Consider the following 21,541-nt stretch of genomic DNA (forward strand, 5'->3'; position numbering starts at 1 on the left):
GCCCTCCTCTGGACTCGCTCCAACAGGTCCATGTCCTTCTTATGTTGGGGGCTCCAGAGCTGGATACAGTACTCCAGGTGAGGTCTCACCAGAGTGGAGTAGAGGGGCAGAATCACCTCACTAGACCTGCTGGCCACGCTGTTTTTGATGCAGCCCAGGATACAGTTGGCCTTCTGGGCTGCAAGTGCACATTGCCAGCTCATGTCCAGCCTTTCATCCACCCAAGAAGGACCCCCAAGTCCTTCTCCTCAGGGCTACTCTCAATCCTTTCATTCCCCAACCTGTATTGATACCAAGCGTTGCCCCTACTCAGGTGCAGGACCCTGCACTTGGCCTTGGTGAACCTCATGAGGTTCACAAGGGCCCACTTCTCCAGCTTGTTCAAGTCCCTTTGGATGGCATCCCTTCCCTCCAATATGTCAACCGCACTACTCAGCTTGGTGTTGTCTGTAAACTTGCTGAGGGTGCACTTGATCCCACTGCCTATGTCATTGATGAAGATACTGAGAAGTACTGGTCCCAATACAGACTCCTGAGGGAGACCACTTGTCACCAATCTCCATCTGGACATTGAACCATTGACCACTACCCTCTGGATGCGACCATCCAACCAATTCCTCATCCAACAAACAGTTCACCCATCAAATTCATATCTCTCCAATTCAAAAACAAGGACATTCTGGGGGGACCAACTCAAAGACAGAAGTCCAGATAAACGACATCCATAGCTCTTCCCTTGCCCACCGATGCAACCACTCCATTGTAGAAAGCCACAAGGTTGGTCAGGCAGGACTTGTCCTTGGTGAAGCCACGCTGGCTGTCTGAAATCACCTCCCTGTCCTCCATGTGCCTTAGTATAGCTTCTAGGAGGATCTGTTCCATGATTTTCCCAGGCGCAGAAGTGAGGCTGACAGGGTGGTAGTTCCCAGGATCCTCCTTTTTTAAAATGGGTGCAATACTTCCCTTTTTCCAGTCACCAGGGACTTCATCTGACTGCCATGACTTTTCAAATATCATGCAGAGTGGCTTGGCACTACATTAGCCAATTCCCTCAGTACTCTGTGATGCGTCTCATCAGGTCCCATAGAATTCTGTATGTTCAGGTTCCTCCAGTGGTCACAAACCTGATCTTCTCTTACAGTGGGAGCAACTACACTCCCCCAGTCCCTTCTAATGCCTCCTGTTTGTTGCCCGTGCTGTGTGCATTGGTATAGAGGCACTTCAGATGGGTCGTTGGCCATGTCACCTTCTTAGATGAATACCTCTTAATTCCTTTGAGGTTGTATTTCACTGGCATTTCCCTGTTGGCTACTGTTACCTCAGGAGCCCGTGACTCATCTCCATAAAACTGCAAGCATGCTGCAGCGTAGCCACCATGCAACAGGCTGAGGGCCCTCACTTAGCATGCCGTCCTTCTAACCTTGGTGTGTCATCCCACAGCCTCCCATAGGCAAGCCTGGTATTATTCCCCTCCCCCTTCAAGCCTAGTTTAAACTTCTGTCAATGAGCCCCACTAGCTCCAGAGCAAAGATTCTCTTGCCCCTTTGAGAAAGATGAACCCCATCTGACACCAGCAAGCCTGGTGCTGTGTAGGCCATTCCATTATCGAAAAAGTCAAAATTGTGTTGGTGATGGGCGTTAATAGACTGGGCCCATCTGTTTCTTCCAATGTCAGTGCCCACAACTGGAAGGAGAGAGGAAAAAATAACCTGTGCTCCAGATTCCCTTACTAACCATCCCAAGATCCTGAAGTCTCTTTTGACCCGCCTTGGACTATGCATTGCAGCTTCATCGCCACTCACATGGAAGAGCAACAGTGGGTAATAGTCTGAGTGCTGTACCAGGCTAGAAAGTTTCCTAGTGATGTCCTTAACCTGGGCCCCTGGGAGGCAGCAAACTTCCCTAAAAAGAGGGTGTGTCCAGCATATTGGACCCCCTCTTCCCCTCAGAAGGGAGTCGCCTACAACTATAACCCATCTTTTCTTCCACAAGAAGGTGGTCATGATAGATGGGGTAGGCTTTCTGACCTTGGCAACACCTCTAGTATAGATGGACCGTCATTCACATCATCACCTACTGCCTGGCCTTCCACGTCTGGAGCCTCGTACATGTTGTACAGGGGCACCTGGGAAGGCAGGGTGGGCAAGGAGGGGGTTCGTCTGCCACACCAAGTGTGAACATGTCTCCATTCACTCCTTTCCTTTAAGCTACTTCCTTCAGCCTGGCAGGGGGAAGATACAGGATTCCCTTATCTTGGGTTTATGCTGGTGGCTGTTCCTGCTTGTCTCAGGGAGGGCAGCGTGGTTCCACCAGTCTATCTCTTTCTCAGACTCCCTGATGCTCCTTAACTTTTCTGCTTCCTCCTGTAGCTCTGCCACCAGGCTGAGCAGATGGCCTACCTGGTCACATCGCACACAGCTGTTCTAACTACTGCCCTCTGTTACCAGCTAAAGGCTCTGGTGCTCCCTGCAGCCCAAGGCATGGATCGCTGTGTGTTTTTGTGGGAGCTGTGTTCTGACGAGTGCAGAGGACATATCTTGCTACCAGGTGGATACTATAGCTAAGCTCCTTCCAAGAGAATGATGACTACCAACTGAACTCACCCCTTGAGCTGGTAGGGTGGCTATGTCATTCTTGCACGCCCTTTCATGCAAATTGCTGTGCCAGGCCCTGGCTGATGCCCCACTCTGATGGCAGTGCTCCTGGTCGCTCGTGCTCCCCAGGCTACTTTTTATAGGCGTGGGGTGTGTCGTGGTTGCTCTGGCAATGCCCAGGCCTCATCAGCATCTCCCACAAGAGCTGCTGGCTCCTGGCAGGTCTCTCCACTACCCTGGTGTTTCCCTTCCTCAGGAAAAACCCCTGTGTGCCAAGCCCCCAAATCTCCCCTTAATCCCCACCATACACAACACACTCAACCAAAGAAACACCCACCCAGAGTCCCACAAAACAGCAAACAAAAAAAATCTAGAAAACCCCCAAACCAAATACAAAAGTAACCCACCGAAAAAAGAAACCCCCAAAACCAACATCCCACAAAAGCACCCACATAATTTAAAATACTGATCCTTCCCAATCCAGTACTCCATTCTAATAACTCATTATTCCTCTTCAAAATACCAAGAGAAAGATTTTATGCTCTGATAAAAACATAAATCCCAAATACAGTTACCTTCCATTTTATCCTAGGATAGGTAAGCAACTTGCTCAGAAATACCATACTTAAGTCAAAACTATTCTATTTTCATCATCTCCAATTTTTAATAGCCTAAACAAGCACAGAAATCGATTTTCATCCATTTTAATTTGAAATACCAGTGTGAGTAATATTTATGCAATGCATTGTGGATGAGCAAGCCAGCAAAGAAAACGCTGCCCAGTAAGGATGTGAAATCAGGATATAGAGCTATACACCATGCTGGCTGGTTTACAGTCTGTTTTTACGGACATGAGTGTATGGAGAAAAAGGACAGGTGTTTCCCCACAGCTGATGAGTAATGAGTTCATGGAAATAAACAGGAAAGCAAGTCAACTGCTGGCACTTTTTTCCCTGAACGTCTAAACCAGATTTTCGAAGTAAAGCAAAGCATGCTAGCTAGATGAAAATTTTAATATTAGTGTATTTCAGCCTAAGATATTTATTCTCTTTACACTATTACCCGCATTATTCTAGCCTATTTAGATTATCGAAGCAGACTTATCATGGTTTCTGAACACTGTGCTCCAATGCTGTAAATGACATGGCTAGCACTTACCATGTAGTTTCTCCTCCTCTCCCTCTTGCCTAGAAGGAAACTCCATATTGATTTTAAATAATGATGGTTGTGCATTTTTATAACTCTCCTCACTCATGGGTCAACTTTGAGAAAGTATTAAGCAAATTTTACTACCAACTGGAAAAAGGTTCACTGCAATAAAAAGTTTCTCTCAACTTTTCATGACTCACATGATCTTCTATGATAGAAACTGTAACCATTTAAGCAGCAGTTGAGGGGGAGACAGAAAAAGCACACATGCCCATCAGTCTAAACCAAGAACTGCCTCACAGCAAATACTAGCTTTAATTGCACCCACGGAAACATTACATTGCAAGTTAAGTATAAATAATATTCTTCCAAAATGGATAAATAGTAACCTGAAGATACTTCTAGTTTATGAAAAAAGCTCAAGTCAAAGATGAACTATATCAGGGATTAACTATGTGTATTAAGCATTTCAGACTTAACCTAATTTTTTAGAGAAATAGATTTGCTTCAGTTTGGATTGCTTTCAATGCTTTTTCCTTTTTCTCCTCATGAGGTGAAAGGTCCAGTGCATTAATTCAGGAATTCACATAGTGTAAAATATTAATTTCATTCTCCACAGAACTTTCATAAAAGAAAAGAGAAATAAGCTGCTTTCAACACAATGAATAATAATTTGAGGGGGGAGGGAAAGTAAGACTACCAAAAAAAAATATTGTTTTCACAACCTCTTGGCCAATAGTTTCCTCAATTATAACCGAGACAAATTTGTCTCTTTTTTAAAAAGAAAGGGCTACAATAACATAAAGCATTTAAAACCAGCTTGCAGGTGACATAGGTAATGTTACAGTAAGAAAGAAGTTTGGGAAGCTAGTATTAATGAAGATGCTGGCATTAGGAGGGCATCTTCATCATGACCAGTTCTGCTTGTAGTATGGTTATAGGTTATATCCTATGTAGGCTTACAATAATGGCTTAGGTAATTGTAAGTAACACCAACAGTGTTTCCATATTTTCCATGTACTTGAATCCATAACCTTAGTGGTAGTCCAAGGAGGAATCGTTACCAGTTAAAAATGAGACCAATTTGGTAATAAGGGCAAAAATACATACCGAAAGAAATGTTTCAATGTTATCATGAACAAATGATGCAACATCTTGCCAGTCCAGAATATCACCAAGCCAGCTGTTTTGGCGGTTTATGTGCCATTTGTGTCCTTTGTGTCTTCCAGAATGTGTTACATTCTTAAAAAGAGAGATAAAGATGTAAAGAAAACAGACATTTGAATAACTTTGAGATATGAGAAAGCCAAAGGCTAATGTTTTCTTAATGAGGAATAGATTCAACATGCATCTAAATACTTAAAAGCTGCCTGAATTGGCATCTTCAAAAATACCTGCAAGTACTCTGCACATTGAGAAAAATTAAAATCTGACAGAAAACCAGTCACTTATTCCATAGAATTACAGTTTTGTATATTGAACTGATTGACCTCAGTTAAACATTAGCTTTATTGCTTGACTGATACAATGGTATCTATCTTGCTCTTTATGAAAGCACACAAGAAAGAGGTAATGATTTCAGTTACTGCCTACATAATTTACTGTTTGCAATGTACAACTTTTCCCAGTACAACTCACAAAGGAAAATACAAGCAGAAGCCAAAACAACTAGTTTCCTCACAATTAGTGTCTACTTCTCCACTGGCAATGTTCAGTCACACAAAAGCTAAAAGCTGAACTGGACGCATGGAGGATTTCTTCCGACTACATGTTTGTAACTCCACCACAGCAAGGCAACAGGAAATGGCTGTAACCACAATAGCTGATTCCTTAAGTGGCTTCACCTAATTATGAAGTTGCCTATTGATCAACTGAATCATGCCTGATTACCGTCTAGCATGAGACTATTTGGCTCAATCTGGGACTGCAACAAGTGTTTCAGAGAAGGATGCCAAATTCCTACTGTAAGCAAGTCTAAGCAAACCCATTGACTACAACAGATCTCATCCTAATCTTTGATAGCAAGAGACTTTTCAAGTTCTCAACGCTGATATTTATATAAGCGTCCCACTACTTCTGTTAGAATTTTCCAAAAACTTTTAACCTTACCAGCCTGCGTTCAAAATGACATATGCCAGTTATCTTTTTTGGCATACATGGCAAGTAGTATTCCAAGAAGTCCCTGCACTGATTTATCTTAAGAGCATTACATTTTCTGCTTATTACAATTCTCCCTAGATGCATTGTTACACTTGATGATACACAATTAGCAACGCTCTTTAACAATCCACAGCAACACAGAGGTCTTTCTTCTGAGCTGGCAGTTTATTTACAGCAGAAAAATATGAGTAGTCAAAAACCTTGCTCCAACAGGCCTTCTGCATTTGTAAACTGTATCAAGAACCTATTTTCTGTTCATCTAGTTCTACTTTCAAAGACAGCTCTTGCCATTAACTAGCAGAATTAGGTATCATTTACAAATTTTGTAACATTGTTATTAATACGCATCTCAAGTTCATTGTTATCCAGCAGCCATACTGCTGTAGCACCTAAGGCCTTGGGTGTTGATAAATAAGGGATTCCAAGAAACCGTCAACTGGTTCATCTTCAACAAATTCACTAGATCTTAAAAAACAAAACCCCACACCTCAGCGGACAAGAAAGAGGAGATACTTATCCTTGAAAAGAACATCTTGATTGTAGGCTTATGCTATCATCTTCCAAGTCGTTTATTACTCTGTTACTATTTTACTTCATTGGGTACATAAATGCAATGGTAATGACCTATCACATCTCTAGAACCTTTTAAAATACACACCATTTTCTATCTACTGATCTTCTCAGAAAGCAGTAGTTAATGGTTGAAATCCACATTTTGTAAGCAACTCTTCGTCAAATCTACAGCTTTCATGGAGGAGTATCACCTGAGTCTGGGTTCTTCAGTCACCTACAGACCACAGCAACACTATGCAGGCCTCAAAATGAAGTGTAATTATTGTGCTTATACAACTGAGATAGGGAGCTTGAAAGCCGTACTGAGAGTTAGATATGGTACAGATGTCCTCCACACTGTGCCATCATCTAGTTTACCAGTTTTCAGATATACTGAAGGACCGTGCGAGGCTATAATGACAAATTACAGAAGGAAATAGCCAGGTGGAAAGCAGTCAGACGAGACATTTATGTGGATATGGAGTGAGACAGAAGGGGCAAGATTAGAAATAGACTTTGAAGGAGATACCTGCAGCCCACAGATAACCGGTTGCAGCCCAGAATGCCAATGGTAATGTAAGGTCTCTAGTAATGCAAACAGCAGCCAGAGGAACAGACTTCAAGACTGTAGGCAGCGAACACCAGTGTGTTGCTGCAGCTCTTTCTGCCGTTTTGATTGCTAGGAAAGCTGTTTCTTACCCTACCAGAAGAGCATCTACAAGAAAGAGGCCTCACAGTATTCCCTCAAATAACAGCTGCAGGAAAGAAATCACATAAGGCACTGAACAGAGACACCACCTGTGCTGCATGCTGCAGCAACAAAAGTACTCCTACAGCACAGGTAGTGACACAGACCCCTAACGAATGATACAGTGCCACCGACCATCTGACACACAGGTTACATTAGTAAAAGCAACAGGTTTATCAGTAGAACTGTATCTAAAGCAGGCACTTTTCTCGGTCAAGCATTTACCACTGAATACTCCCAAGTGCCTAAGGCCAGCAAAATCTATTGTAGACACAGCTTTAACTTCTCCTCAGTTATCCTATATTGCTCAACAACATCATGTTATCTCTCCACATGCTCTTCTACAGCGTTATCTTGTCAGAAAAAGAAACTGATTCTTTCCCCTGCTATTTTGATTACTACACTGAAACTCTTACCTCTTTTAATACAGAGATCTTCTTGGAATTTTAGAGGTACTTTAAAAACGACTATACAAAGAAAAGTGATAATATACTATAATTGCAATTATTTAAATATACAGAACTATTTCAGAGGTACGATTTCTGGATTTTGATATTTCCTTTGCACCATGGCTAATGGATTGCTTGCTTTTTCCGTTAAAAGGCGAACAGCATTGGCAGCATGAAAATGATTTAACTGTTATGACCTTTTCAAGATTCAGTGTGCAGAGCCCATTATAGGAAGGCCAGTACAGTTGGCAAAACTGCATTGTAAGAATCTTAGTGAAGGAATAATTTCTTTCGGAAAATTTCAAATTAATAGAAGTTATACAAACCATGCAGCATACCAGTATCCTTTTCCTAACCCCTCAAGATGATGAAAATTCAGCAGAAAACTCTAAACTATGAATTACTAAAGATAAAAAATGAGCAAAGCATAAATTAAATGGCATACATAAAAACACACGTAATTACTTAAGTGAAGGACATACTTCTGGCTGTACTCAAACTGTGACTGCAGAATGATCTGTCTTATACACTTGAAATTTTTACCAACATTTTATTATTATGACCTTTACTCGGCTTTCCAACTTTTTGATAATCTCTTTCTCAGAAATGCATACTTGGTAGAATTACCTCTAAGCAATAAGTGACAGTCTATAGAACTACCACCTAAGTTACTCACCTTCACAAACCACGAGTGATAAAGCCTGTCCCAGAGCTCTAGCACTTGCTTTTCAATCACAGCGGTGTTATTCACTTTTTCTCCTAAAATCTTATGGAGCTAAAACATAGAAATCTTTTATTATACAGGACAGGATCTACCGAAAAACTCCAACCCAGATGAATCACATAAGATATAAAGGCATGGCTCAAACCTAAATTACTAGAAAAGATGAGTATCAATATGGAATACACACTTCAGACCACATAGTTCACAACATGAAGATTTTGTCTGTAAAAAACATTCTGCTGCACTGAGCTGAGGACTTCCTTCTGCACTGGAAAACCAATGCCGTCTCTAAAATGCTTGATCCAAAATCCTTGATCATCTTTAGACTAAATATTTCAAACAATTTGAGGTGCGTGCTAGATATCAAAACATTTAAATAAGAATCTTAGCAAGTTCTCCTGAAGAAAGTTAACTTAAATAAATAAATTCAAATTTTAAAAAAATCCAATCTACCACACCAGCCCACATAGAAATTAGAATACTGATGGGGGGGAAGTCCACATTGCCTACAATTGGACAGCTAAACCTAGACGAAAAAAATTACTTATCTTTATTTGATGCATTTTCACTGGCAATCTTATTAAAATGATGACAGATTTTTCAACTTTTAAAAATAAATATTCCTCTGAGCAGAGAAGACTACTGAAATCCCTCCCACCCTTCCTTCAACTCACAAATTAGAGAGCGGAAAGAATAGATCTCTCAACAAAATGGTTAACAACACAGAAAAGAATCAAAACAAAAACCTTTTTATTTCTTTTTACTTCTATGAAATACAAGAAATGAAAACATTAAAAAAAGGTGGGGAAGTTCACTCTTACCTTATGTGTAATCCATTCTCGGCCATATTGGTATACGTTATTAGCTGCTGAATTGAGTGCCTTCTGAATAACTTGGGCTTCTGGGAGCCAGCTAGTATTTTTTAAAGAAGGAAAACAAAGTTAACTGCTACATACTTTACCCATTTCATTACACATGAAACGCATTACAAATTAACATTTTGAAACAACAATAAACAGTTAAGGTTAAATATATATAAACTTACTACAACTACAATATTTCTTTCTACGTATCATGGAACAGACCTTCTCATAAGCAAAGCACAATTAAACCTAGGGCACGTCATTGCATTTGGAATTCTCCAAGGGTCCTAAAACCTTAGTTAAATTGTCATCTCAACTTTTTCAAAAGAGATCTGCTCTTCGATCTCTATACGTGCTATTTGCATTACCTGCTTAGAAATTTTCCTAGTGTTCTAGCTTTCTGAAAACACTATATGAAGCAGCCTCGTCTAGCTGCAAAGACAACCTTCTGAATTACAAACTGAATGTAAATTGTTAATGTAGTTTCCCTGAAAAAGCAACCAGATGAAGCAACACGTTTGGGGCACTAGTTATTTCTAAGTCCCCACCAAAATACTTGCTCATGACTTTCTTCAGGGATTCACGTTGCTTTCAAGCAATGGACCTACTGAGTTGCCAGCATTCCAACACTTGTGAATACAGGGCACACATTCTCTGCTTACTCTTTCTACATCTTGATTCAATGGCACACATTGGAGCCCTTCCAAAACAAGTAAGCATTCCAGAAATAAAGCTGCTGCATTTGTTCACCTGGCTGAGATCAACATGGAAAGTTTTCTATCTGTATAACCCTTCAGAAATGTTCTGCATCATAATTCCAAGACATTTCAATCAGTCATCTCTAAACATAATGTGCACATCAAGCTCTGAAAGCTAGGCAAGCTTGATGGATTTAACAAGAGGTAAACTTACTCCTAATGACGTGAAAGATAGTGTTTTGGATGCTTCAAATTTGGATGCAAACACTGGAAGTTAAAATTTTTAGCTAAAATTACTCAACTAGTATTCCAGTATTTTCATTATGTGAATAAGCTTCTGACAGTCAAATTTACATTTTCATTAGTCCTACTTATTTCCATCTTAGGGCAAAATTGAAAGGCCAAACAACAAAAGAGATGCCATGAAGGAATAAAACACATTTTTAAGTACTTTCTGTTCTCTTGGTTGTTATCACTTCAGTATTGCTAAAGCACATGTTGCTATAGCATTTATTAACTGTATCATTTTAGCTCTGTTTTTGAGATTTTCTCTTGCTCTTATAATACAGCATGCACTTTCTTTCAATCCTACTAAGCCATCATCGCTTTTGTTTAGAAAGTGCCCATGAAAAAAGTCAACCACTCTCGTTCAGGAGACAGTTCTTTTTTCCTGGTAAGTGCCTGGACTCACCTTTACTCAAGGTTAAGCTGCCTGTTAAACTGAACTAGAACAAACGCAAACTGAAACAACCCCCCTCAAAAACAAACAAACAAACAAAAAAAATCACACTCCTCAGTCTTACCTATTCCCCCTCTGCTGTTCATGCAATCACTTCTTTGCTCACCAGTGTGACACTGTTTTTCTCTGTATACATTTCTCTCAAAATCTTCTGTTTCCCTTAATATTTGCCTTGGTGTTTGCTTTAATCATTACACAGACGACATCTTATAAACTTCCCACTGTGTAAACTATACACATCTACTCTGAATAGGAGCAGCCTTTACAACTGATTCATACCAAACTCTCCCCATCCACCATTCTTTCCATTCTCAAACTCTTTTTCAGTTCATTCCAAAAACATTTCCTTCAACTCCTGTTCCTTCAAAGGCATTCTGCAGCTGGCTCTCCACATTGAACAAAAAAAAAAATAAAAATAAAATTTTCAGCTCTCATCTCGCAACCCTCTACAGAGAGCATTCTTTGCCATTACTTTTCTTTTCAGGTAAAAGGGAAAAGAATATCGACCTCTTTATTCTCTGCACTATGCGAGTTTTTCTCCCAAACTGTAACTAGAGAAGTTTAAACAGCCGTCCTTCTCCACTGAAGTCCAACCAGTTCTCAATTAAGATACCACGTTGACAGTCCTCCAGAGTAACATATAACCACTACTGTTGCCTGAGAGTTTAGCTTTTACACCTGCCTGCAACAGTCACTCCCATTTCTGTCCACCTAGGGGATTTTTCAAATTAAAAACTATGCATAAGAGCACCTGGAAGCTTATTCATCCACCATATACTATTTGCTTAACTTCAGCTTTCTTACTTTGCCCATTCTGGGTGACTGGCTACTGTCTCATTGATCAAGCTGCTTGTGACTTGAATCATGTGAACACTCTCTTGATGTACCTAAATTAAATATAGAGAGGAGAAATGTTATGTAATGGAAACTAAAGAGATGCTTTTTGGGTTGTTGGTGTTTTTTGTTTTTTGTTTTTTTTTTGGGGGGGGGTGGGTGGGGGGGGCGGGATGGACAGTTTGTACAGTTAAAGAATAATTCTTCCAATGCAGACAACCCATTACGAAGAATGAAGTGCCATTAATCCAAAAAAACCCAGTCAATACAATAATCATCAGTCTGACAGTTTTGGTCATACACTCTGTGACTAGAAACAGCAAATGGAAGTTTAAACCTTATCTCATCAGTGGAAAAAATTCTAACAATACAGCAGAGCTGTCAAGGGAAGTACTAAAATACAAAGAACAGTTTCAGATATATCTTTTTTAAGCCATGGATCAAAGAAGTGTAAAAATTAATGAATGCTCAGCTCTAACATGACCAACCATGCTACAAAGTGCCTCACCAAATTAATTCTTCAGTAAGAATGATAAAAGACACCTTTTATAAATATCTTTATGATCCTTTTATCAATATAAGGAAGCTTTAGGCAGGAACATTTGCACAACTTTTAAAGCTTTCAATTGTAAGTACTCAACATTATGTAAGCCTACATTTTGGAAAAAGGAGATTGACATCAGAACCCACTGATTTTCGTTCCGTAACCGTATTCAAGTCAAACATTCAATCTCCATTGACTGTTTCAAGTATGAACACAGCTCCAGTTTAAAAAAAGAAAAGGGGGAGGGAAAAAAAGGGACGTGAGTGACCTCTTCTGGTGAGAAAAAAAACACACACCCGAACCACAAACCAAAAATCCATTTCAGAGAACACGTGATCATGAATCTCAGCACATTTAAACTCAGAACAGGATAGCATGAGGTTATTACAGGCAATTACCCAAACAAATTGACAAGCATTTTTCAAGTATCTTTCTGATGTAAGGTAAATTAGAAAGAAAAAATTCTAAGTGGCTCTGCCATCGACCAGAAAAGCGTAGCAGGATGCAAACCAAATCTGTTTCTGTAATATGTAAGCTAGTAGTTATTTTACTAGAATAAATATTGTATTTCCAAATATCTCTATATTAGTTTTGTTACATATGTAAATAAACATATAAATACAAATAAATATATAGATTTTTATACATAAGAAGTCTTGGAACGGCAACAAGTACAACTACAGTGCATTCAGCTGATAAATTTTTCAAAGAATTATTTAAGCTACAGAATTTTGGATATATAACAATAACTTTCATTCAGTATTTAAAATGAGCTCTATGATTACATTCTTTAGCGCACTGTACCTTTGCAGTAAGGAGCAGGGCTAGCAGAAGGGTTCCTATCACTAGCAAAAATATTATGAAAATGCTGATTATTTTATCTAGCATTTTCTCCAACCACACGATGATCTGTGCAGAAAAAAGAAAAAACATCATAGCATACAAATCAATCTTAAATGAAAGCAATGCTATATGCTATATGACAATATTGTTATCTTTATTTACAATCTGAGTGCAAAATCAGGCTCTAATCAAACAGCATTTATGCCCAAGCTCGGAGATGAACAATTAACAAGCGATGTTAGCATGATTAAAATCATGGTATGACATGTGATTTTACAAACAACATTTACACATTACCACAAGACACAGCAAGCTCTCTGCAAAGCAAGCAATAATTCAACATTTACTTACTAGACCTAAAGAAGCTAGCATTCATGTCAGCTATGAACCTAGGTATTTGGCTCTGTTTCCTGTCCTTCAGCAATTTGGAAACTTAGAGATACTATCTGCACAGGACTTGGAAGCTCTCAAGGTATACTGTAAAGTAAAACCATGGCTTTCAAATCTGTATAGCTAATAGCCACCTGAACAACAAATGAGATATTTCTGCAAGTAGCCAATTTTTTAAAGCTGCTCATCACCTTCTGAACTGAAAAGCGGCTGGAAGTTTTCTACATTATTCAGCACTGACTATTTCTATCCACTTTCAATCTTGAAAGGATGCTCAGCATTAAACATGCATCAGGTAAACCTACTGATAGAGGAAACATGCGTGTATGTTGTCCTGACAGTTTAAGGAAAGGCCCATTCTATACATGTCCACAAACAAATAACAATACCACTTAAGATTAGAGAAATTCTGATAGTGTCAGTCAAAACAATAAAACTGCTCAGCCATGTGACTATGCGGAGTGCTCTAGAACACTGCAAGCTGAGCGTCGTCTCATACACAAATTGACTATTTACATAAAAAGCTGTGAAAGCCCATGCAGGTATGATCAAATAAATTTTTCTAGCTTCTATGGTTCAAATACCAAGGCTATTTCTACTCCATCTGGTATTACTGCAGGAAAAAGCAGAAGTACAGCCGTTAAATTTGTGCTTTAAGAGAACCGAGGTCAAAGCCAATGTCCAGTAGATGACAGTATTTCCAAGCGAGTTACAAGTTATCTATTCAGTGATTAGGCTGGTAACGTTATAGTTAGCGATCTTACAAAACTACTAATATGCTTGCTGATGGTTTACATTAGTTCATTTTTCATTATTTACCCTATCCCTACATGTGAAACTGGCCCTGAGACAAGCAACTTCTACAGTCTGCTGTGTGATGATTGAATTAGTTAACACCGAAGCCTCCTATTTGAAAAAAAGTAAGGGCTTTTTTTTTGGTGCTCATCCTGTAGCATCTGAGCAGTTAATGTACATTAAGCACTTGTTTTTTAACTTCAAGTTCTTTCACAGCCAGCTACTTGTTTGATCTAAATTAACACAATGATTATATTCAGCATTTTAGTATTGTTGTTCAAAATGATGAAAAAAACTGAAGAGCAAAATCCTTTTAAATGAAACAAGTGTTAAGTCAGCAAGTTTTTTTTCAACAAAATTTGTCCTATATTATGACCTGCAGAAAGGAATTCAGAGAATCTGAAGGAATCTGCAAAATTTTTTTTTTAGATATTGTTAAGATTTTTCATCATTGCTGAAATATTTCAGCTACCAGAAATGCCTTGCCAGTGCTAGAGGGAGGTTACCTGCCTGCAGTGGTACTGCAGCTTTCTGAAAAATTCTCAGCAGCCTCTACATGGAGTTGTTACCTCTTTGGAAATAAGACTGAAAACAGGATTTGCTGTGCCCTTCCCAGCCTCAGATACATCTAAGAATTATGCAAGAGAAGCAAGAAATAAGAGTCCCTATTTTAAAGGTCAGAAATCAAAAATATCACTGAAAAAACACTGGATGGCCAGGGGATGGAAATTTTATAGCATAGACTTCAAAATGAGGCTATTAAAAATTAAAGCTGCCCTTGTTATTTCTTAGTTAAAAAAGTTCAAACTAATTGCTGTTTACTTTCTAAGTTAGAGATAAAAGAAGTCCGCTAGTTAGTCTTACATATAGCACCTTAATCAGACTTACTGAATCTAAGAAATTGGAGGTACTGGCAGAGATTTCCAAAAATGCTAGCCTCAGTGATTGTGACAGTGGCATCCAATAGACGAAATCTCAGTGCAGCTGAAGCTGGATGCTTCAGCTGTTTCACCATGGTAACAACTACTAGAAGATCAAGCTCCAAAAGATCAGGATGAGGACTTTCTTTGAACTGGAACATGACCAACAGGGTCATCCTTTCTTAACGCTCCTTACTGTGGTGAGGTGCAGCAGCACACGTAAAGCCTGAATTACCTTTAATGTAGTTAATAAAGTAATGGAAGCACTGATGTTGTACCAGTACAGGCAGCAGCCTCAGCCATGCAAGTCCACCTTGCATTTATTTACTTGGGCAGGTAGCCCAAGCTGATGAAAGCCAACTCTGCTATGCCTACAGGTAGTGAAATTACATCTCTCACTACACTCTTAAACAGATCAAAGTTACACAACTGGTACAGAGAAATCACAGAAGACAACTGAATTAGATTAAGTATTTTAGAGTACTTGTAGAAGTATTGTAGAAGTTGATTGTTGTAGAATAAAATAGAAGAGTATTGTAGAAGTATTGAAGAATTTAATTTGTTTGCTATTAAACCTCCCTTCCTTCTTCTACATTTACCCACAATACTTCCTTAGGAACACTCACCTTTGCACACTCATGCTAAATAACGCGTAGGTGCTATGTTACTGCAGGTAAACTAGACTGTTAAATTCTTCTGTGCTTGTACTTACCGCTGAACCAGGTCCAGACTTTGTTCTTACCCCAACCCTGTCAGACCTCCCTTTACATCCTTCCTGTAAACCATGGGCATGCACACAAAGACAAACGTATGCTGACTAAACACTAGTCATTAGCCAGAGATCATTAAGTTTTAAATTCAGTTCCAAGCTTCTAATCTAAAGGTTAGTCAACAGCAGGAAGCTGATGCTGCCACAACATCCAAAATTACGCAAGGTAAAGGAAGCCAGGCTCCTAAGCTACAGAAGGTCACACTTGTAAAACCAACTGAAACGTTACTGATAGGTGACAGACTGTCCACAAAAAAACTATTCTTTAATTGTCACAGTTTTGAAGGGAAAGGTATTGACCTTTGTTTAATGGTGTTTTTTTTAATTCAGCTCACTGTAGAAAAAAGTTTTTAAGACAAGTTGCATTCTGTTAAAACGTTTCTCAGTAATTTCCAAGTAATCCCTGCTTTCAAACTTCTGGGTGATGATACAAACCATATTACACTGAGCTATAACAGAAATATAGCTCATGCCTAACAACTGGGAATCCTACTATCTAGACAGGTTCTCCATGTTATGCAGTATGATACATCATCTATGAATTCATATTTTTATATGTTTCATACTGCATAGCCATCAGAACACTGTTTTTTCTAATATGTTTTATTGACTGCATTACCCACACAGTGAAGCATACCCGGACATGTACTTCATTTTCAATTAATTCTACATGAAATTAACAAAAATAACATGAAATTAACAAAAATGACTTTTCTTTTCTTTAATCAGCTTCACTATCTGTCACAATTTTTTCCAATACATTTAGACTTGTAGACATTTCCCTTTAGTTCAGTTAACATTTGAGGATATCATCTTATTGTATCATCTGATGAGAATAAGGGGAAGCCTGTCATCAGGACACATCCCAGGATTCCATTAAAATGAGTCAAGATGAGTAGTTAAGTTAGGAAAGATAGAGAACAGTCTATGTGAGGTCTCAAGCATACTCGTACCAGTGTCCCTCCATCAGCAACAGCAGAATTTAGCAATTCTTTCTAAAGACTCCTGCCATAGACAGTGTTATAAAGAACAAATCATGCTAGCCCAACTGAACCTATTCTGCATTTTGGGTTATGTATACCATGTTAAACTATGTGATTATATACTATTCTTGTTTGCCAAAAATTTTGAAGCAGCTCTTTGACAGAAGCTCTTAGAGCAGGAAGAAAAGAACCTAACGCTTATCACTAGCGGCCAAAATCAACCATCATTTCAAACTCTGCCATCTTTAGGTGGTGTATTTTTAGTTTCTTGGTGGATTATGAGAAATTTATCTTGGTGCTCTCATGAGTACTTCCCTTCAAAGACGAGCAAAAAGGAGAAAAGTGCAAAGGAAACAACCTTTTAACTGCATCCAGTGCTCTGTATTACCGATCTCCTTTCATTGCCTCTAATTACATTTTTTAAAAAAGTAATCATACTCTACTATTCCAAAAAAAAAAAAAAAAAAAAAAAAGAAAAAAAAGCCAACAAAAAGAACCTGCAAGAACCCGATACAGTTTGCACAGTGGTTTTTTGCCTTTTTTTTCCAGCTTGATTATAATATTACTACTTGTTCATCACGCACAGCAGTCAGCACTGCACGTAACACTAAAGGACTTTCATGATATCTTCGTCTGAAACTGTGAAGTAAAATGGGAGTTTTTCCAAAATAGCTGCTAGGAACTAAAAAAACCTCTGCTAAGAAACTATATCCACAGGGTTTTGCCCAATAGTTGCAACCTATTCACATTAAGGGAAAAATTGATCTACACATGGATTTTCAAACAAGCAAACAACTAACTCCGAGCCAGAAAAAAAGTAGTTGGGACTAAACTTTGACCTGTGGCTCACTGAACTCAACTCTTCACCTGATCTGTCCTAACAAACCAATACCTAATCAAAACAATTTTATGAAGGGTTATGATTGCACATATTTACTAATCATAAGTCACTCACATAACACAAGCATTTCAAATTCAGGAAATAAAAATGTGATTTTAAACCAACCAAACTATACTAAAGGGCAAAAGAACATTTGCCCTCTTAGTGGACAATTATAACTGAATCATAAAGCAAGCAACTCTACCCACTTGTTCAGGAACACAGAAAGCCCCTCATCATATAACCCTGAGCTCATGGAGTAAATACTGAAGATGAAACATTCTAAAATCATTATAGCTGCTCAACCTGGACGCTACATGCAGCATTATTCACCAGTTGCCATTCACAGCAGATAACCAGCTGTGCAGCTCCATTTCATGGTTTACAAGAACCTTTTAGAGAGTTGTGCCAGTGTCCCCACGGCCTGCACGCTCTACTCTGCCCGGCTTGTTCTCAACAGCATTCAGAACAACAGTGTTTCAGGTGTCTTTCACAACACGCAAAGCAGATCTATGGTTTCTATTGTAATTGCTACTGAATGAAAAGGATGGGTTGCTGTTTATAAAACCTTAGTAACCATTCTAACTCTCCCGCTAATACTGAAGTAAGAATAAAAGTTGCTGCTGGAAGCACAACCCATTTCCAGATATGGTGGTTGGTGTTTTTTGTCTTTCCTTTAATCACTCGGTTTTCATATATTTTATCACATACTAGATTCTTTAAAACTCTCAGGTCCTGCTGATGTACACAGGCTACAGGCATCCCTCTCCAGCCCTGTGCTTGTCTGAAGCAATGACACCGCCCAAGTCCCAGCAAGCTATCACTGCATTGAGGAGTTGTCCAGATTTGTCACACATGAGACCAAACATGGACTGAATCAGTTTTAACTTCTTTGGAATGACCGTTCCACAAAGAACAACAGTTAACCCTAGTGGACTAAGATGAACCATGGGAACTGAGGAGTACATTCCTTATACAACACATCACACGTTTTTAAAAGCCACTCAAAGCAAAATTATTTTAGCTATACCAACTGCTTTAATTATATTGAATTTTTTTACTAGCCCTCACTTCCCTTAAGACTGTTGTTAGCGTCAGCAGTTCTGAGACCACGAGTATTCTCATTTCACTCCTGCTACACTGAATGCCACTGAGCATACAGGCCAGGTTGAGGCTTCAAAAGTAAAAGATTAACAGCACTGGCTAAAGCCAGTCAATGCATTATTTGCAAGCACTTACGTTCCTAGGTCTACAACTGTGCTTCACCCTCACCACTCCCCTGTTAGGTCAGCTGACTGATGCTTCCTCCAAGCAGAGAATAGCTCTCCTGTCTGCGAGAGAACTGGTTTTGTTACGCATGCAAGTGGGGACCAGCAGAGATCAACTGTTCTTAAAGAAAAAGCAACACTAAATCAAACTACTGCTAGGAAGGCTAATGCAATATTCTGCTGTACAAAACATGTAACTATGTGCATTCATTTAGTAGAAGACAAGAGATCAGGTAGAATTATATGACCTTCAGTAGCTTATACCAAGAGCTGGAAGAGACACTTGTGAGAGAAAACTAAGAAGCAAAGCATGTTAAGGAGTGTTCATGCTGAAAAAAAAAAACAAACCAAAACAAACAAAAAAAAAACACTCCCCAAAACCACAGAATCCATTAGTTGGAATCACGATTTTTCTGTTTATTTACCTTCTTATTAAGCCAGTGCCACAGCTTGTCAGTGGCAGGGGGAGATGGGAGAAAAGGGGAAAAAAAGACAAGAACACAGTGGAAAATTATTGAAAAATGCAGTAATAGAGAGGGGGGAAAAAAAAGCAACGACAGGCAGGCAAAGTCATCCACAGAATGAAAATGAAATTGTTCCAGACACAAAAGGTAAACTGCAATACTAAGAAAAGATCATAACAACTTCTAATGCAAGAATCTAGATTTTACTATTAACATGCACTTTTTGAAACAAAGAGGGATATAACAAATAAGAACAACTTCAGTGATATTAACAGAGCTATCAGCATAATCTGGGCAATTTCAGTTTAATTATACTGAGAGCTAACATTTCAGATTTCAGAGCAGGACTTGTAAAAGTACTCTGAGAAGGGCACTTTACTGAAACACCAAAACTTCACACAAGATACTTGTTCGTTACATTAATACTCCCATTCAGGCAGTTTCCTATGTATTTCAAAACACTTCCATGATGTCAACTACTGTTAAACACGTTATGTTTTTTCATTACCATACTCATGTTACAACATTCACATTCAATGGCACAACTTCAAATATGTAATCAAATCTGATATACACACACAACAGCAAATTGTAGATCAAATAAACATATGGATTTCATATAATTTTATTGGTTGTGCAGAAGGCTCTTTGCACTTTTCAACAGTCACGTTTCTCCTTTTGTACTACAGTTATCTTTCCTTACTAATTCTCACCCATACTTCTCAAGTACACCCATTTTAGGACCTAGTTTACATAGGACCATATTCTTAATTCTAGTCATTAGTAATCAGCAGCATAATCGCAACAGTGAAAACTATAATGTTGTTATTCATCTGTGTTAAAGGTTAAGTTCAAGTAAATGAAGTTTGTTTCTCCCTGAAAACAAGATCAGTGAATGCTCAACAAATGTAGTATTTTCACCAGTTGCCAGAAATTATCTTGGCTCCCAATGAACACAAAATAAGAACATTTTAAATTAAAAATATCTCAGAATGTTAAGTTAGCAGAAGCAAGATGCAGATTTACAAAGAAACATGAACATCAGGAAACATGAAAATAAAATATGTCACAAAGCACCCAGTTTTACTAGCTTATACTACCCATGGAAAGAATCACAGTAATGGAAAGCACTGACAAAACTTCAAAGCCTCAAATTGACACTGTAGGATTTGTTTCTATTTTACCTCTTCACCTATGCAATAATTTATCTGTGAAAAAAGGTAAAGTTGTGTACTGATTCAACAACATACTTTTGCCTTTAACTTTACTTCTGCATATTAAAACCCACTATACATTAGGTTCATTTTGGAAAAAATGTAGGTCTCATGGCTGTATTTCTCTACTTTGCAAATCCAATACAACAAAAACTAGAGCTCTATTTTTAGGATGACATCTTAGCAGAATGTAAAAGGAAGTCTTTTGTATTTTTCTATAATTCCAGCCTCCTGGAATAGGATGATAAGTACAGTAACTAAGAAATAACATTATATGTCAAAAATAACAATTTTTTTTATTAATGTTTAAGACAATATCTGGGAGGCTTTACCTGCCTACTGTCTTACCAACACTGATGTTTAAGTAGTTCTACAAATGTAATCAATCTACATTTAAAAATAGGCTACAGCTTAATTCTAATCTTCAAGTCATCCAAAATTAATAAGGCTTTCCCAATATTTTATTGGAAAATTATTTATATAAGATCTTACATGTCTGTAGAAGTATGTCCTAGAATAATATATGCACTGGTAGAGATTTTGCCTGGTTTTTGTTCTTGCTTTAACTACGTGCTAAACTTGGTACCAGAAGAACCAAACCTTGACTTTACCCAAATACCAAACTATCTATTACAGTCCTCCAGATATAAAATTCTAGTATGCTACACTTAGAAAAAGCATATAATAACTACATGATTCATTGAGGTCTACCAGAAAGCATGCACACAAAATACTACCACATTCTAATTAATAAAAATGTAGTGCATGCAGTTGAGCAACTGCCTACAATGCTGAACTCCCTCGCAAACTCTAATCAAAATAAAACTACGGTCACCATATTAAAAGACAACAGTCTTATTTAAAAAAAAAAAAATTATCACTGAAGCAAATTACTAGTTCTTGGTTGCTGATAAGAACATGCATGATACCGTATCTACTAAGTTTTAAGATGACTTGATGG

General features: G+C 38.4%; 1 protein-coding gene across 2 annotated transcripts in view; it reads right to left on the reverse strand.

Annotated features, from left to right (window-relative positions):
- The window catches only part of TMEM245 (transmembrane protein 245), an 89,260-nt gene that overhangs the window by 38,671 nt on the left and 29,048 nt on the right, over window positions 1–21,541 (reverse strand). The window contains exons 7-12 of one of the 2 annotated variants that reach the window (XM_074576341.1): window positions 19,328–19,351; window positions 12,859–12,963; window positions 11,481–11,563; window positions 9,198–9,288; window positions 8,329–8,427; window positions 4,854–4,985 (exon numbers count right to left, since the gene is read on the reverse strand). In XM_074576341.1, the coding sequence (XP_074432442.1) occupies window positions 4,854–4,985; window positions 8,329–8,427; window positions 9,198–9,288; window positions 11,481–11,563; window positions 12,859–12,963; window positions 19,328–19,351 (534 nt within the window). The remainder of the gene's footprint in view (window positions 1–4,853; window positions 4,986–8,328; window positions 8,428–9,197; window positions 9,289–11,480; window positions 11,564–12,858; window positions 12,964–19,327; window positions 19,352–21,541) is intronic. The other variant, XM_074576340.1, reaches the window with a different exon arrangement.

The sequence above is a fragment of the Larus michahellis genome, chromosome 2 (assembly GCF_964199755.1).
Source record: "Larus michahellis chromosome 2, bLarMic1.1, whole genome shotgun sequence".
In the NCBI taxonomy this organism is placed as follows: Eukaryota; Metazoa; Chordata; class Aves; order Charadriiformes; family Laridae; genus Larus; species Larus michahellis.